Source organism: Antennarius striatus, chromosome 15, assembly GCF_040054535.1.
Source record: "Antennarius striatus isolate MH-2024 chromosome 15, ASM4005453v1, whole genome shotgun sequence".
Lineage (NCBI taxonomy): Eukaryota > Metazoa > Chordata > Actinopteri > Lophiiformes > Antennariidae > Antennarius > Antennarius striatus.
The window spans coordinates 13,550,312-13,565,750 of record NC_090790.1 but is presented as its reverse complement, the minus strand read 5'-3'; the positions used below and the strand labels follow the sequence as shown (position 1 = coordinate 13,565,750).

General features: G+C 39.4%; 1 protein-coding gene across 4 annotated transcripts in view; it reads right to left on the bottom strand.

Annotated features, from left to right (window-relative positions):
- The window catches only part of rgs3a (regulator of G protein signaling 3a), a 116,184-nt gene that overhangs the window by 56,212 nt on the left and 44,533 nt on the right, over positions 1-15,439 (bottom strand). For all 4 annotated transcript variants that reach the window (XM_068335739.1, XM_068335741.1, XM_068335742.1 and 1 more), the window contains one exon: positions 13,474-13,517. In XM_068335739.1, the coding sequence (XP_068191840.1) occupies positions 13,474-13,517 (44 nt within the window). The remainder of the gene's footprint in view (positions 1-13,473; positions 13,518-15,439) is intronic.

Sequence of the window (15,439 nt, the reverse complement as noted above, 5' to 3'; positions counted from 1 at the left end):
AAAAACCTAACCTAACCCTAACCTTATCAAAGTGAAGGATTACTGAATTATTCTTCAGTTGAACAAAATTTTCATTTTTCCTTCCTAAAGATAAAAGAACCTCTTGTGCTCAAGTAAAAAAAAAAGTATTCATGCCCACTCTTTCATTCATCTCGATCTACCTCGGTCGATTTTCTTGCTGTGGTGTAAGGGAAAAATATTTGTATCCTGACATTTCAGAGCGTGAGTTAAACTATAAAAGTGATCTTTCTTTTTTTTTAAATTGTCAAAGAGGTTAAAGATTGGCTAAAATCTTTGAGGTATTGTTGGACGCTCACTGCTCAGGTCAGTGTTGAATCATGATGTGAGTCTGTTTCCTCATCCCTGGCTGCGTGGGCATTCGGATGACCTTTTACTTTCCTATTTGTGTCTTCAATGTCACATAAAGCCTTATTAACACTGATGTTGGGCCTAATCACACAAAGTGTTGCCTTGCTGTTGTAAGTGGTGTTAATGCACGGTTAAAAGTCATTTAAAGCCTGTGATAATGGAGGTAACCGTTTTGTTTTGATTTAGTATAAAATAAAATGCATACAAGGTGCATTTGTATAAATGTAAAAGTGTTAATTAAAGGTGAAAAATACAACATTAACTGCCACACATTCCATAACAGCAGCATCTCAGATGAGATAAACACATCATATACTCAATAACGTTGATGCGTTGTTAGAACACAAACGCCTCATAAGACCCAGATGAAATTGTATAGGTGATACACCCGAATACATCGTGTTCAGTCAAGAGCCGCCACCCTGCCCGACCAGCGTTCAGTGGTCCAGAAAGAACTGGATGAGTGATAAAAGAACAAACTCTGAGCCGAAAAAGAAGTAGAACCAGAGGAGCTTGTGCTTAAAGAGAAAGTCATGTCCGTTGTTTCAAAGCACCTCAAGCAAATAGAAGTCAAATGTAAACATTGCATAAAAATCCATTTTTAAAGAAAATTTGTTTGCTATATAATCAGACTGAAAGTACAAAGAGTGCATGGACTGTCTGTGAAATGCGAACGTTTCTTTCCAGGCCGCCATGTTGAAACAGATGCCATGAGAACAGACGAGGACCCACAAACACATAACATAAACAGGAAGATGCACTAAAGAGCAATCGCTGCCAGCCAGGAGAATACAGAAACTCACATGACACACCAAGGGGAGGGTGACTTTTTCCTCACTCCATTACTCTCTTCTTTATATAGGAAATCATTGTTTGCTGCTGTGTCATTGTCTAAAATATCATATACTCAACCTTCAGGAAAAAGGAGGAAGAGGATATTGTGTTGCTAGCCAAACCATAAAAAGCAAGGAACAAAAGACAAAATGACAAAGAAACTTTCATGAGGTACAGTAACATCGACAGACTAAATGGAGAAATAAAGAGAAAAAAAGAGGTGCAGGTTAGATAACAGAAGCATTTATGAAATTGAGCCTGACTGTTTCCAATTGCACCACCAGATGATGAAATAGATGCTTTTTCAGAGCGGACAGAAATCAATGTTGATGTTCTCTGATATCCATCATTTGGACAGAATCTGAGTCTATATGGCTGCAGCAGTGGCCATATTAGGATCACACACACACACACCAACATAAACAGCAAGTGCAAGCCTCATACTGTAATATCACTGTTAGTGTAAATACTATAAATCAATCTGAAGTTACCTTTGAGTTCTCGCATTAAAGATAACATGACTTTGTACAGATCAGGTAAGGTCAGGACATCACAAAAGCCTGGGGTGGGAGTCAAGATTAGGATGCGTGGCCATGAAGTTCGACTTAATCCTCCCAATGTTCCCCAAAAAGTTTTTCAGACAGACCATCTCTTACTTGAAATATAATGCTGCCATCAGGGAGGATGGGCTCTTCGTACAGCTTCATTGTTAGTCCAAATAGAAATATTGGATTTCCATCAGTTCTGGTACAGAAGTGATTGATCCCCACATAATAAATCAATATGACTTGATCATCATCTGACTTTTCCTTCAGCATTGCCAGCAGCTCAAAGTTTTCATTTATCCACTGAAATATCATCATTTTACTTTTTACTTGCAAAAATTCCCTACATACCCAAAGATTATTTAACTACATGAAAACAACAAAATATTTTTTCTTGTATAATTTTAAACAAGAAAAAAATTAAGGAAAGTTTGCAGAGATTTAATTCTTTTAGTGACTTCCTTTTTGAAAATCAATAAAAAGCATTACCAAGCTTTGAGATGAATTTTTTCTTCTTTGTGTACCTAACCCTTTAAAGGACACTCACCAACAAAAATTCAAACTTAGAGTGTTATTGGAGGAAATCAAAAACTTGATTTTTGCAGAAACATTTTACAAATTTTTTCAATGTCATGTAGAAAATCAAATTACCCAAAATAGTCACTTGTCCAATACAGGGTTAACTTCCATAGCTAATGAATTGAATCAGTTGATTTGATGTTGTGCCTCCTGCTAACAAGGTGACACATATTATGCTGCCATTAAATAAAGATGGAGCTGTGTGCAGTCTGAAATTATGTAGTCACACTCAAGGCCAACACATATTTTATTTATGTAACTCAACTTCTAACAAACACATAAACTCCAGTAACACATTTTCAATTTCCACTGAACTGATGTCATGTGCTCATGTTTGATTTCTTTGTCTTCGACATCCTCTGGAACCGTCGGGGGGGGGGGGGGGGGGGGGGGATTGCAAAGCCTCATGCTTTGGAGAAAAGATTGCCTTATATGGTCGCAATTTTTCCAGACAGCTTCCTACATTAGGGGTCGCAGAGGAGGGCATCCACCTGCATCCACAGACAGTCTCACCCAGTTTTAAAATCCACACATGAACCCAGTTTGAAGATATATTGACCTGCCTCACTGTAGAAATGTATTTACAACAAATAATGACTCCAAAAAATAACAACAAAACGGAAACCAGCTGAGACTTTCTGCTCTGTATGTCGTAGTGAGGCTCAGGTCTCAGAGCCGTGACACGAGGGCCTGCATCCTAATATGTCAAAGAGAGAATGGTGTGTGTTGACACAGTCCGACCGACATCATGAACGTCTCAGTTCAAGAGAGAAATGGAGGAAATAGCAGATGCATTTTCATTTGCATGATATCTTTACCAAGAATGCTGCGCTAGGGGACTACTAATAATTTATATGTCTCTAGTTGATCATTCCAGCAGTCCATTCCTTCTATTTATATTTACCACCATTACTTTTTGTGCTTTACTAATTAACTGCATTATTGCACAGTTGATCTGGGATAGCTTTCCTGACAATGACGTATTTGCACATCATTGAATTACATCAGCAGGAAGTATACAACGCAGCAGCCAGTGTTTGCTCATGACATACAGAGTCTTCAGGTCACATGTTCCAGCCTCTGAAGTTGAAACAGGTTTGTATACCTGTTCTTCATTATGACGTAAACAGATCACACATCATGACTCATATAAATGTTCGAGGGCAGATCACTTTGAATATTTGAAGAGTTTCTAGGAAGTTCACTGGAATCTCGAAAGGCAGAAGCAGGTCTTTGGGGATTTCATGCGGATTATTGGTATCAAACCCAAGCTTCAGAAACATTAAGCTGCTATATCCCAACACAAATAATAACTTCTGTACATAACTGCAGCAGTAGAGGAACATACTAAGTCTGTTACTTGAATAATAGTGACTACTCATCTAAAAAAAAAAAGCTAATCCAAAGGACTTCGCATGTGCGATAATTAAAGGTTCCCTTACTCTAGCTCCTACTGTTGTTCATCCACCAGTCCAAGAGATAAACACCAGAGCTAATGAAACAAGATTCAATGAATGGTCACTGGCCTGCTATGGAGCGGCTAAAAATACAGACAGCATTTCCCCTTAATCAGATTGATTAAAGTGTTCCATGGCTGAAGCCCTCCCCCTGGGCCATCTGGTAGATGAGCTCCATGTGTTCCACTAGTCTGCTGTCAACACAGCTCACCTGAGATACTTCAGTACAAGTTAGCATGGTTTCAGTCACAGCCAATGCTAAATAATAGAGAATCAGCATGCATTTAGGTGGGACCATTTTGAAAAGAAAAAATTATACTCACCGCTTAATGGATGCTCAAAATGTGGTATCTATAAGCAGAGTGGCTACTTATCTAATCTTATCTTATCTTATCTTAGCTAAAAACATACATGCAAGAATATTTACTACCGCATCAACTGAGAAATGCTCTAATACTTATCTCAGCTAGAGAACCGAATGTGTCAAAATGGTTGGCCAGCAAGATCTAACCTTTGTGCAAACAAGCTTCAGGTGATTTTAACATCAATAATCTTCCAAAGCACCAAACCGTTGCTTCAGCATGGACAATTACATTTGTTTTTTAAAATGTTTTTTGGGGTTTTTTGCATTAGAGGGAAAAAAAATTAATTTGTTTTTAGTTCATCATAATTTCAATGTAATGTTTGCACTTTTCACTTATCTATTTTACATTACCCAATTACTACAGATGAAGAAAAGTGTTCCTGGAATGCCGCAAGGGGCTGCAAGCACTTCCCACCATCCCAGCTGACCTCTCACTTTAGACGCTTCAGACCAGAGGTGTCCAAACATTTGCCAATGAGGACCAGATGCAGGAAAATACAGAAAAGGCTGCTGATCCACTACTGGAGTTAACACGAACAAAATCGGTCAAATGTTGGAGAATTATGCCTAATAATTCAATATTCTTAAATAAAGTGACAGCCTACATCACAGCATCCATTCATTTCATGGAATTTCATTTGTTTTGTGGCAAAAAGGGTTCAGAGTTAACAGTTTTCAGTTCTGAAAACAGCAGCCTCTGATTGGTTCTTACACAAGATGGAGATCCCCCCCCCCACTCACACAGACACACACACGCACGCACGCACGTTCGCACGCACGCACGCACACACACACACACACTTCTTTCACAGTCTTGTATAAGGAGGGAAATATAAGGGGTGTTAAAACTAAAAATTACAACTCTGTTAAGTGAAAGTTTCATTCAGGGGCCATAATCCGTCATATTTTTAATTGTTGACGGGCCACAGTTGGCCCGCGGGACATAGCTTGAACACCCCTGGTCCATACCCTGACCCCAGCAACCAACTCTCAGTCCCAGCTTCAATTATCTCTGCCTTATTTGCACCGACTATAGACAGAAAATGAGTTCTGCTCTTCAAATGAACTCCTGCATGAAGTTTGTTCAGAGACAAAGGAGAGCTGTTTGAGAGGAGGTCGATTGGATCGACATTTACAAGCTGTGGAATCTGGTCTATGTGGTGTGGACACCACTGAAGATCAGATGAAACAACAGCAGCTACAAGGTAGTAATAGGTTCGAAAGAAGCTGTAAAGCCACCAAATGCCCCATCTGCTTCAAGCTTATCATAAAGAGACGGATGATATGGTTTGCTTTGGTCAAGAAGAAATCTAAAAAAGCTGCTGTTGTTCACATTACCGCCAGACATTGAAACAGGAAGACTGTGAATCTCAAATGTCTGTTCAATCTAGGTTTTATCTTTTCCAGCTCTTTGATCCAACAGGTTTCGTCATAGCAACTTCAGACATTCTTTGATACCACTAATAGTCATAGTATGAACACATGTAAAAGTGATCTTTACACAACCTCAATGATTTCAGAGTCCTATTTAATCAAGTTTACTCCTGAAGCATCGATCTTATCTCCATCCTCTCTGGAAGTTTGGGTTTCAATGCTGAGAACTGAGCCTGTAACTGAAGCCTTTAATGGGTTTACGGTTTCCAATTAAATGAGACATGTGAAGGAGAAACACTGATGCTTAAGTAGGTAGCGGACTCTCGGTACATTATGTCATGATGAATTTCAGATGCTTAAGCTGCTACCTCACTGCTATTTCCTCCATCGTCTGCTGTCCTTTATGCTACTTCTCATTTTGTAAATATGTTAATGGAATTAATTTAGTCCAGGTTATTCCTCATTTTGGTCTAGTAGAAGCTCTGTGGAGACTTATAAACATATTCATGGTCTCCAGGAGAGAATCCTGACAGAAATACACTGCTGATGGCTGAATTGCAATAAAATAATAATTAAACCTATATGTTCCTAATAATACTATCTCACATGGCTTGGCAAAAGGATTCATGGTATCCAGAGGATGCATCCCACTTATTTTGGCCACGAGTTTCACATCTCACCTGTAGTATTAAGCGTATAAAAACTACAGCATGGCATTCTTCCATCTCAAGGCTCCATGTTGACTTTTAATATATCCAATAATTAAGACTTCATTTTTCCTCACTTTGGTGCTATTTATCAAGTCATGCTTACGCACTGAACAATTTTATGCTCAAAGCTCACTGACCTAATGCAATGGAGACACTTGCTCTGTCTGAAACATTTTACATATCAATAGTTTCCATTTACACAACACAGCACCATCTGACTGCATCAAAGCATGTGCCGAGGTCAAGCTCAGATACTGCAGTCCGATTCCCATGCATGAGTGTCTCATGACTGCACTGAAGGATGGCCAAAAAAATCCTGCCTGAACCTGGAAGGCATAATCAAAAGCCAGTGGTTGGGCGTTAGTGTTTGTCTCTGTGCAACAACACTCTTCCAATGTTCCAACACAAAATACAAAAAATGTCCGTAAGTGTCATTAATTCAGTTTCTGACCAAAAATGGTCACAACCTCCCCTTCTTTGTTTTCTGTTTTATTCTAGTCGATAAAAGTCATAGAAATGTTTTTACAGATGCTACACTAATGCTTCCCTTGCTTTTTTACTAGCCATCTATTTATCTTCACTAACATTAAGACTTTTTTTTGGAAATTCTGCTCTGCTAAGTATCTGAATTCTTGTTTTATGTGGTCAAATTGACCTTGATTTTGATGACTAAATTTTAATCGTATTATCTTTACAATAAACATTTATGCTGAATGTTATGAAATCCCCACAACACATTCCGTTCAGAAGAGCTGACTGACCAGAGGCTGGCGATGTTATAAACACACACGCACACCGAAGCAAGGACATAGCTCAGGAGTCGACTCGATTTCTGCTGTTTTGAGATTACAGTCGTGAATTCAGCTTCGATATCATGTGCGATTTCAGTGGTGACGCCCCAAGGGACTACTGTAACATCAGCGAGATGAACTGCAAATAAGTGAGGTATAAAAAAAATAAATAAATGTTTTAGAATGTGCAGAAAAAGAGAAGGAGTAAAATTTAAAAATCCCTTAACATTTTAAGGCTTTCCCACACTCTTTCATCTATTTCTGTTTCCTTTCTAGCTTCCAGCTTGACTTGGCTTTGGGTTACAAAGCCGCCATAAAGAGAGAATCTAAACTGTTTTAGTGCTCAGTCTGAGGCCTTTCCTCAAGCCACCAGGGAGGATGATGAGCACATGACAGGCCTGCAGGAGGTTTTAAGTTCGAGGTCATGTACTGCCTCTGGAAGTTGTTGGCTTGTTTTCATTCTGTTTGTTGAAATAGTAACTTTGTGCTTCACGTCGACATCATGATGATCATTCTGACAACCGTTTAACTGATGACTTAGAGTTTTGGCCTTTTCATAATCATATAAATTGTGTTTTTATTGCAAAAATAGAGGTAACTATTGCTACCCTGAGACAAAATTAGTGATCAAATAGAGGCATTGTGTTCTTGATATTACAATTGTATATAGGTGTCACTTCTGTGCTCATCACATGAATTCATGAATTAAATTTCTCGTGTTTAATCATATTTATGGGTTTGTTGCTAAATCTTTGCAAAAGCTTACTCACGAACATACAAGATTATTTATTCACTTGCAAATTCATTCTGCATCCTTTCCCATAAAACTTAGTGAATAATTCAGATGCTGATCGTCTCTTGCTCTGCAGCTGACGGAACATATATTGTAGGTACACTAAAGTTTGGTACAGCACTGGATAATATGGATATACTTAAAATTCCAAAACTTTTTTTGCTGGGTAAGTCGTGGATGACCATAGATCTCAAAGCAATCATATCGCTAAGGTCTTTAAATGATTAAAATAAGATGTATCGCCACCGTCAGTGCAATCCTGTCAATCTCTGCTGACATATTAAATCAGAGAAAAGCTAAATACACTTAAGTTGTGGCTTAAAGGGGGAATAAAGAAGGGGCGTTTCAGTCTAATCGGACCCCTGAGAGGTTGATCCTGCCCTGACCAGGTTATGGATGGATGCCATAAAATCAGAATTTTGCTGACAAGGACTCCTGATCAGATATCATTCACACTCCTCCTTCAAACAACAAGCGATTGCCTGTATGTCAGGCAGTCTGTGACACACATTCAGGGCAGAAGAACCATTCTTCACATGAAATAAATAAAAACACATCTGAATGTCAACCAAAGCATCGTAAACCAACAAAACACTGATCTTTAACGGTATTTTTGATTGTATTACAGAAAAAAATGTTTACATACAGCAGCTACCTTGTGTTAACATGATCACACAGCTAACTCACTGTTCCACGGCCTACACAGAAAAAGCACACAGAAAAAGATGCAAATTCTTAATAAAATATGATTTGAATGATCAATTAGCGAATAGAGCTGTTTGAATAAGCGAAACGTGACAGGAGTGACTGAGAGTTTGGTTTTGGTTTCATGATGATGCATTGTGCAACTCATTTTAACAGCAGCAGAGAAGGGAATGCTGATGAAAATGTGACCATTTCGATTCCTGCTCCTGCCCAAAAACACAGTGTGAGCTGACAGTGGGAGGTATCAGCTCCTCCTTACAAGTTGCTCATTTGGGCGCTCCACCTCCCCCTGAATGCGTACACGCCCCCTGTGTCTGTTTGTGTGTTCAGGGTCTGTACACACTAATATACATATGCATGTGTACTAACTAGAGTGTTCCACTAATTTCCCTGCGGGGATTAATTCAGTATATAAAATTAAAAAAAACAAACAAACATGCACCTAAAAGGCATCTGGGGAGCCCTTTGCACACTTTTCCAGGAAACCGGGATGACATTAACACAGCACAATGGTGACCATAGAACATTATTAAAAACACAAGGCATCACCTTGAGCACTACCTCAATTTCCTTATTAACATAATGACATATATCGTTCACATTAGTTAAGTTTTGAATATGTCAAACGAATTGTTCTCAACTTCAGAGGTTGTGTATATTCTTTCATTGATATGCTGATTGTCAGAACGACATCCAGCTTCTTTTTATCCCCCAAAGACTTAAAATGAAATTTGTTATTCCTGCCATAACAAAACCAGTCGCTCTGGAAAGTTCTGAATGTTCCTTCAGAACATTTTCCATCGATAGCACTTACATCTCCGGAGTCAGTTAGCAGGTGTTCTTGCAGAGAGCCCCCCTCCATAACAAATCGTTTCTTTGGCCTCATCCGGTCGGCCAGGTTGCCCATGATGATGCTCTGATGACCCCGAAGCGCCGCGCTGATCTCACACAGCCTTCGTCCTCGCCTACACAATGCTGCTTTTCGTTCTTTGTCTCTTTTTTCTTTCCCTCGTCCTGCATCAGTGACACACTTACACAAGTCTCACTCTTAACTGTCCTTAAATCTGGGTTAGATCAGTTCTGCTTTGAGCAACTTCTAAAATAAGATGACCTCCAGCGAAGCCAGAGAAGCAGACAAAAAAGAGCACAGCGGACAGTTAGAGATGAAGGACAAGAAATGGTTTAATCGATTTTAATCTCAGGAGGAAGAAGGAAAGCTTTTGTAATGTACGCCAAAAAAAGTCCCTGCTCATCTTTCACTCGAACTAGAATATACATCTCAAATCAGGAGCTGATAAGTGATTAAACTGTCCCTTCTCCCTTTCAGTCGCCTCAATGCAAAATTATTTCCATAACCACATCCCACTGCAATAAACTGCTATTACTGGAATAAAGTAGGTGAAGACCAAGCGGAACCATCTGGTCCAAGCTTTGTAAAAATGGTAGGCAAACATGAAAAGCTTTGCACATGAGCAGCCCAAGGTTTTCAGCGTTCCCCTTTGAGCTGCCAAACAGACTCCAGCTGCTGGTTATCTCCTGTCACGCAGGCACACAACGCTACTCTGACGTCTTTGCGATGAGTCGAAGTATAACTTTGGCGTTGCTGTGTGAGGTTTAATAGTCTTGAGAGTCCTGTTTGCGGTTGGCTGATTTCATGTCTTCTCCTTTTATTTCTTCTCTATTCTAGGAAGTCTTTTTTTTTTTTCATGGAAAAAAATCATTAATTTGTTGTGTTTATTTCCTGTCGTTATGAAACTTATGCTACTTTATAAACAGGTAATTGATCCAAGAAAAATGATGCTACTGATGAGGTTCCATACAGAAACTTTTAGAGATGTGTTTAATGTCAGGACAGTTAAAAGCTTCTCCGTGACGAGGAGATCTAGTGAACAAGAGATCTACAGGAGCCACATGTTGACTGTGCTTCCCTGCTTTTTATTTTTATCATATATATACAGCAACGTATTGATGCAGCATATAATCTGTTCATAACTGACTCAGATTAAAATCCCTTGAATAGACACACTGGAAATCACATATGCGATCAAATACGCCCGAAGGGGCAGAAAACATTTTCGGGGCAGCAGTGGCTCAGTGGTAGAGTGGGCGATGGAACGGGTCGTCCTATGTTCTAAGATCGGCGGTTCGATTCCCGCTCCCACCCAAAAACACCAGGAGTGTGAGCTGACAGTGGGAGGTGTCACCTCACCTCCGAAGCACTGCCGAGACACCCTTGAGCAAGGCGCTGTCCCCTTCACAAGTTGCTCATTTAGGGCGCACCACAAAAATTAGAAATAATGCTGCTCTGTGTCACATTTGTTTCTTTAGTCTCCATTATGTCTGTTTGTGAATTGTGTTTTTATTCATCATGAGGAAGGGAGGATAAAAGTCTTTCAGGGAAATTCAGAGTTAAACAAAAAATGTGCAGCAAACAATAAACCTCCTGTGTGGGTTTATGTGTTGACCTTTGCTCAGAGGATCCACAATGAGTAATTCTATCACCATCAATCAAATAGCACATGTCTTATATGTGTAAACAGAGAGGTGAGGTGGGGGGGGGGGGTGCCCTCGTTGATTATTTTGTCTTTCATTATTATAACGGTGGTTTATGTAAGTGTTGTTATGCTGCAGCTGCTCTTCTTTTCCTGGAGCAGTGTAGGAGTTGTTGACAGCTGCATCAGTTCAACCATACGTGACTCTGAGTTTTCTGCCTAAAACTAAAGTTTGACATTTTAGGAGTTATTTTAATGAAGATCCACCAGTTGAGTGTTTTGCCAGAGAATCAATGAATGTCAAACTGTTAATTTTTATCGATGGGACTACATGACTTTATCTAAATTCATAAAAAACATGCAAATTAAACAATTTGGAAAGAAATGACAACAATGGGGAAAGACAGAAATAAGAAATAAGTTAAATACAAAAATCCATGAGATACTAATCCATGGAATAAGAGCTCTGCTTTTAACTTCGTCAAACGCTCATTTCCTCTCTCCCATGCTGTCTTACGTAAGATTTTCTATTTATGTAAGTTGCTTAATTGGAAGGGCTGAAAAATATTAAAGCCTTTTCCTCTCCGGCCTGTGGCACAGACATCAGGCCTCTCTTTCTGCTTGAAAAGCCTGAAAAAAGGCCTGTTAAAAGATTCATAAGTTTCTAATGAGGTTATGCAGCACATTTCAAACTAAAAATAGTGTGACAATATGTATGTGTGTTTGTGTGTCTATGGGCTTTAAGTGGTTGCTCCAGCTGAAACAAAAATACAGATCGGTCCAGACTTATTTCAATGTATCGGTTTAAAATCAGTAAAAAAAAAATAAAATGCAGCCCTTACGCGACAGGAGCCAACTGTAGGTCAGTCCCAAGCCCGGATAAATGCAGAGGATGATGGAAGGGAGGGCATCCGGCGTAAAACTTTGCTAAGCTAATATAAGCATACATCTAAAGAATTCCATACTGGATCAGACGTGGCCTGAAGATAGATTTACTGTGTATGCAGGAGGGCAGGTGGAAAGGCAGTAAGTCTAGAAGCTTACGAGTAGGATTAAAATTAATGTACTATGGTGTTTATGGCAAGATAAATAGAGTAGGGGTCTTTTCAGAAGAAGAGTTAGTAAAGAGTGTCTTCAAGGTGAAAACAGTATCAGATCAAGTGATAAAGGCGAAAGTTGAAATTGAGGGTTTTATGTATAATGATTTGTAGTTATGCCCCACAGGTAGGATGTGAGAAAGATGAGAGGGATGGTAGAGTAGAAGATGTAAGTGTGGTGGACCAGGAAGTAGCAGCAATTAGCGAGGGTGAAGTTAGAATTGCACTGAAGGGGACGAAGAACAGGAAGGCAATTCAAAAGACAATCCTATTGAGAAGCATCCATGGGGAGGTGGATGTGGAGTTTTTTGACCAGAATTCTAGCGGGGGAGAAGATGCTTAACAAATAAGGTTGGAGACAGTGGTGAAGCCAGTCATGATGGACAGATTAGAAAAAGTGCTGCTGAGATTTTTTTGAGACAAAATTTGGAAAGAGCATACTTTGGTGGTTTGGACACATTCAGAGGAGAGATGGTGAGTTTATTGGTAAAAGGGTTATGAGGATGGAGCTACCAAGCAACAAGGAAAGACGACAACCAAAAGAAAAGATAGATGGATATGGTGAGGGAAGACATGAGGGTAGGTGTTGGTAGAGAGGAGGATGCAGAAGGTAGGCTGTCATGGAAAAGGACGACATGCTGTTCCCTAACCGGACAAGCCGAAAGAAAATGAAGAAAAATGTGTAAAATAAAATGTGTTGTTATTTCAGAATGTCAGACACATATTTAATACACATTTAGGTAAATATATATTGAGGAAAGGACTCAGCATCAGCTGCATAGATAAATTCAGTTTATTATTCAGTTTAGTTAATCTGACTGCTAGATGGCACTAAACCCACCCAAACGCTCTCTTCTCTACAGAGCTAAGGCAGCAGTTTCAGATGGAAAAGTAACAGAGGGAGAGGAGGAGAAAGAAACTGTAAGCTGCAGGTAAACACAGAGAAACAAGACAGACGAGACGATGATCTGATAAATAGGATTTGATTGTTCTGAAACCTGTTGGATCTGGTATTCACATTTTCTTGTCATCAGTCAGATTAACTGTGATCACGTGTGTTTGCTACTAACATCCTCTGTGTAACATTCGGATGTGTGTAAATATCATTGTGTTGGGGGTTTTTTTATTGCTGTATACCATGGTGCAGCAGATCTGAGCTCTGAGTCAGATCTGAAAAAGACACGCACAGAAAAAGACATTTTCATTATGGCTTTCTGATAATCTTTGTGTCTTCCCTGTAATGTGATTTCCCAGTCAATTGCCCCTCCGGCTCACAGAAAAAATAGGCTGCTAACATTAGAGCCTCCTTTTCCATCTTACTCTCCCTCTTTTCCTCTAAAACACACACAACAGTTTCTCTTACCTCGGTCATGTGAATCAGGTAGAATCTCAGTTCTTCAGCATAATCTGGAAAAAAATAGAGATTCCTTTTAATTTTTTGGTGTCCTCTTCTCTTACTGTCACCTCACTCTCCCTCTCCCCATTCCTTTCTTAACTGAACAGCATCTTTGATTTCCAATACTGATTTTCTGAAACTACATATATTGATTGGAGGCTTTTACTTTGGGTTAAAGTCATTGACCCCCACTCATAATTCACTGAGGCAACTTTCTGCGAGGTAGGCCTCTGGGTCTGGAGTGAAGACAAATAGTTTTAATTGAGCTACCTCCCACCCCCCTGACACACACACACACGATATCATCATGTGTACTATTTTTTTCCCCCTAAGCTAACACATAAGCCATATTTTTCATGTCACACTGAGGAACTGCTCTGCCCCGGGGGATATTTTCTCATCCTTCATCTTAGTCCACAATAAAATAAGTCTGCCTACCTCTCTGTCTGTCAACCTGTCTGAATGGCTGCCTGAGTGTCTGACTTACTGACTTACCAGCTGTTATAGACGACACTAAAAAATCTTCATATAAATGTCACTTTTTATGTGAAATAAATTATTTGTCAAAAAATACATCCAGGGGGATTTTTGAGTTCAGATTTATTCACTATTTTATCTTACTAAATTAAATAATTTCATTAAATTTTAAAATGTAATCCCCGCGACCTGCGTTAGCGGATTAAGCGGGTTGGAAAATAAATGAATGAAAAAATTTAATCATCCGTCTTAATTTGAATAATATTTTCCTTTCATTTCTTATTTTCCAGACCGGCTGCAGACAAATGGATGGCCAGCAGAGGTCACTGTTGGATTTCTTTCTTTTGGACTACCTGGTACAGCTCTGAAACACTCATCACTCCTATTGGGCAAACTCCATGTGTTTAGATTAAAGTAGAAAAACAGTAATTATATTGATAATTTTATATAAATATTAAGACTATTTTCCTGCCTTTAAATGCACCTGATATGTTGAATTAACAGTAATTTTACCTGATAAATAAAATGATGGTCTGTTACTTTGTGTTATTTTCTCATCTAGTTGAATGAATATGAATAAAATGAATAAAAGCTTTCCCTTGCATCTCTTTCTCTAGTTTTCTGACAGATTGGGTGTTTTCTTAATTTAACATTGGGCGCATAATTTTTCCAATAATGAAGCTTTTTTTCCTCCTGCTCTTTACTTTGCAGGATGTTTGAATGTTTTTGCTAAATGTGGTTTCACGTGTGACTGACACCTCTCCTCAGTGTTTCCCACGCTACTCATCCTAGTATCGAGGTGCACAGGAAAGCCCCCCTGTATTTAACTTATGGTCTGCCATTACACGCACATGGACACACACACGCACTTAGACAAAGATGTTAAACACACCCTTGCTGAAACAAACACAATCGCCCTGCACCTCTTTCCTGAATGACGCTGCTGAAGAGAAATAACAATGACAGGCAGCAGGGTGGAGGGGTGTGTGTGTGTGTGTGTGTGTGTGTGTGTGTGTGTGTGTGTGTGTGTGTGTGTGTGTGTGTGTGTGTGTGTGTGTGTGCGTGTGTGTGTCCTCTCATGAAACACATACACACAGACACGCAAAGTCCACTAAATCCCCTCCCTGGCGATCTTCGATTGTAAGAAGTGGCAGATATTCTGCTTTCTAGGCAAAAATGCAGAACAAATATTTAAACCATGTGTTGTGCATCTTACTTCTTCTAGGTTCTTCATACTATTTCCAGGTAATGGCAAAAAGTTGGAAAACTGGGGAAAAATAATTTGAAACAATATTGTGCTGTATTTCCAAAATGAAGAAGTGAAAACTTCTTGCCCACGTGAGGCGACACAGACACCTGAAGGGTTTGCAGCTCACCTGTTAATCACTCAAAACTGTATTCAGTCACCAAACACTTCCACTGACTGTCACCATTAAAGTCATTAATCTGGAGGATG